The sequence below is a fragment of the Cornus florida genome, unplaced genomic scaffold, assembly GCF_030987335.1.
Source record: "Cornus florida cultivar Cherokee Brave unplaced genomic scaffold, ASM3098733v1 CherokeeBrave_3.0.0_Hap2_Chr10, whole genome shotgun sequence".
In the NCBI taxonomy this organism is placed as follows: Eukaryota; Viridiplantae; Streptophyta; class Magnoliopsida; order Cornales; family Cornaceae; genus Cornus; species Cornus florida.
Genome location: NW_026775580.1, coordinates 51279586 through 51282926, shown reverse-complemented (window position 1 = coordinate 51282926; position 3341 = coordinate 51279586). Strand labels below are relative to the sequence as shown.

Here is a 3341-nt window from a genome sequence, read left to right as displayed (position 1 = left end):
CATAAAGATATTAAAGATAATTTGGATAAATAAATAAAGTTTTTTCGTATCCACATAAACTTTGGTTAAAGTGGATAACTTCAAAAAGTGTTGATTTTGACTTAGTATCAAAATAAATAGTCCTAAAACTCCATTTTTCAGTAATTTCCCCCTTATATCACATGAACAAACTAAAATATGTATGTCAATACCACACGTCTCATCATAGAGACGGCTATATATACATATATATTATATAATATATATTTGGGAAGCAACCTAGAGAGACATTATTAGACATACATAGTGAATGTCAACTTCATGAATTTTGGTAGCTAAATGGCACCTGGGACGGCATTGTCCCACCCCCAATGCGAACCCCATGATCCTCTAGGTCGCCCCGGGGCTCGACTGGGGGGTGGGAACAATGTTGTCCCTATTGTTTTTGGTGGTTCTGTCTTGTACGTCGTTGGTGACTCCTTCAAAACACCTCCAAACCCAAACTATTTCACAGAAGAACATATTCATCTTAGCCGGACAGAGCAACATGGCCGGACGAGGAGGTGTCATTAACGGCATCTGGGACGGCATTGTGCCACCCCAATGCCAACCCAATCCGATGATCCTCAGGCTCGCGGCAGGGCTCCAATGGGAGGAGGCACACGAGCCACTCCATGCCGACATCGATTTCAGGACAACTTGTGGGGTTGGGCCTGGAATGGCGTTTGCCAATGATTTGTTGACTAAGGTACCGAGCTTTGGGGTGCTGGGTTTGGTGCCTTGTGCTGTGGGAGGGACTAAGATTGATGAATGGTCAAGAGGGACTAGGCTTTACAATGAGTTGTTGAAAAGGGCAGGGTTTGCTTTACAGGATGGTGGGTCAATTCGCGCCATTCTCTGGTACCAGGGAGAGGCAGATACAGTGACCCAACACGACGCCCAGGTCTATAAGCAGAAATTGGAGAGTTTTTTCTTCGATCTGCGCACTGATTTGAAGTCTCCCTCACTCTCTATATTCCAGGTAACATGTTGCCTTCTCAACAACCATATACATGTGTAGGATCCATACATATGATTCTCTCTCAATTTGTAATTATTTTTGTGCTGTTGATATATGTCAAAAGTTAGATCTGTATCCAATCCATCTTTCTTCGTACTGAACCGCGACCATGTACATAGATATAAGATCCATTGTTAGTCAAGAGTTTCCGAGAGTTTTACTTTATTATTAATTTTTAATATCAAAAGTTGGGTGGACAATGTAACGGTAAAATTGTTTCATTGTTACATGGAAGTCGAGGGTTAATTGAAAATCATAAACAACCATGCAGAGTATATATAACCTTTTCTTCATAATAATCGGAATCTTATGCATTACTTTTTAATATTGTTAGAAATAGACAGAAGGGAATAATACAATGTATTGTATTACTGTATTGAATGAAAAATATACAACCACAGATGGGGTTTTTATAAGTGAGGATGGTAAGTAGGTGAGTGAGTGTTGCCCAAGCTTCTATACATATAAATAGAGGGTAGGTGAGCCGACGGCTATACAAGGTGAAAACCCTAACCCTAATAATCTCGTGCATTGCTTTTTGACATCAAATTAAACCTTCTCATATGATGAATATGCTCTGTTGTATACCTAATAATTTATATATATACATATATGTGTGTGTAAGGTATTACAATTTATATTGTTTGTTGCTTATGGTTAGGTGGCATTGGCATCAGGACAAGGGCCTTACGTAGAGACAGTGAGAGAAGCACAACTGAGCGTGAGTGTTGAGCTTCAGAATGTGGTGTGTGTGGATGCCAAAGGACTACCACTGGAATCAGATGAGCTGCACCTCAGCACCCCAGCCCAGGTCCGACTTGGAGAGATGTTGGCTGATGCATTCTTGCAGTCCATTCCTAGCCCAACTCCGAGCCCAACGCAAAGTCATGTTCCAAGAAGGTTTTCCTATTCTCTTTCAAACCTTTTGATCGGCACATTGTTTACAACCCTCTTGCTGATCCTGACCGTTGATCGATCTTTCAGTTGAGTAGTATAATTGTTAATAATCTGGATGGTTACAATTCAATTGTAGCAATAATTATTGGGTTAAAGCTTGCAAATAGAGAAGGGATAGAAAAACTGTCAAATTTCAGCTTGTTTGATTTCTTCCTGAATTTGTATACTAGTTTTTGCTTATATATATACGGAGTACTTGTTTTCTTTCCTTTCCTTTCCTTTGAAGGGAAGATACAAAATTTCCACAGTAATAAAGATAAGATTAAGAGGATGCAGATATACAGACCACTACAAAGTACTAGTGGAAAATGATGTGCATCTTTTCTCCGTTTTCTTTTTTCTTTTTTTTTTTTCAGTTGTTACTCCGGCATTCCCTTCAAAAAATTGATTACATATAAGTGGAGTCGAAACTTAAACCTAATAATTCTTGAATCACCAGAGTCAATTGAACCAACCCTTGGATTATCTTTTACCTCGTGTACACATAAAACTCAAACCCCTTTGACCCTCACACTAGCCTATTTCTAAAATGTCGTGTATACTTTTATAAGTGCCTTGCTGGTGCACACTTTTTCCAATTTTTCTTATCATGTATGTAACCAAATTTCACTATTCACAGCATGTGGGTGTCAAAAGATGACGATGAAATGCATGGTAAATTTTGATAATATTGGGTGCCAAAATTTTATCCATGATGCTATTATTATTTTTATATTTTTATTTTTTCCGAAAAAAACAACTATAAGGTATCTACCAAACATAACCAAACAAACTAACACTATGCAAATTCATAAACAAAGTTACCAAACAAAGTCATCATAATATAAGATATGGCCCCAAAGACCTTACAATCATAAAAGCATTTCACGTCCCAGCCCAAATTAAGACCCGTACTTAATTGGTCATTTATAAATGCAAGCCACCAGGGATTTAAAGCTAGACCAAACTTAACATCAGTCCCAGTTAGACACAGTTTATGGATAATCATAATGTCAGATCCATGATGCTATGCTCATCCATGTTTCAATTCATAATGATGCAAAGTTTGACTTACCTCCAACAATAGCTATAGGACAACCCTTCGATCCATTTATTCCAAACAATGTGCCATTTTCTTCGTAGGTCTGTTTACACCTATTTTGGCAAATTATGTAGCGTGGCGGATATTTTAATGGTGATGTCACTATTTTACATCCATTTTGGCAAATTATGTAGCGTAGCGGTGATGTCACTGTTTGAGAAATGATAATGGCAGGGTTGCTACAATTTGTTTAAAACTTTAGGTGAATTGAGGTTAATGAAGAAGATAATGTGATAGTTAAGAGATAAAGATAGAGTTCTATTT

At 37.9% G+C, this 3341-nt stretch overlaps 1 protein-coding gene across 1 annotated transcript; it reads left to right on the top strand.

Annotated features, from left to right (window-relative positions):
• Positions 1 to 374: 374 nt before the first annotated feature.
• Positions 375 to 2327, top strand: LOC132278890 (probable carbohydrate esterase At4g34215). The gene is made up of 2 exons (XM_059780791.1): positions 375 to 1000; positions 1701 to 2327. The coding sequence occupies exons 1-2, from the start codon at positions 407 to 409 to the stop codon at positions 2025 to 2027; spliced, it is 921 nt and encodes a 306-aa protein (XP_059636774.1). The 5' UTR covers positions 375 to 406; the 3' UTR covers positions 2028 to 2327.
• The last annotated feature ends 1014 nt before the right edge of the window (positions 2328 to 3341 follow it).

What these genes read in the sequence shown, in the direction of transcription:
- LOC132278890 (XM_059780791.1), top strand. Translation starts at nt 407, where the DNA reads ATGTTGTCCCTATTGTTTTTGGTGGTTCTGTCTTGTACGTCGTTGGTG. An exon ending in CCTCACTCTCTATATTCCAG is followed by an intron (nt 1,001 to 1,700) that starts GTAACATGTTGC and finishes GCTTATGGTTAG; the next exon opens with GTGGCATTGGCATCAGGACA.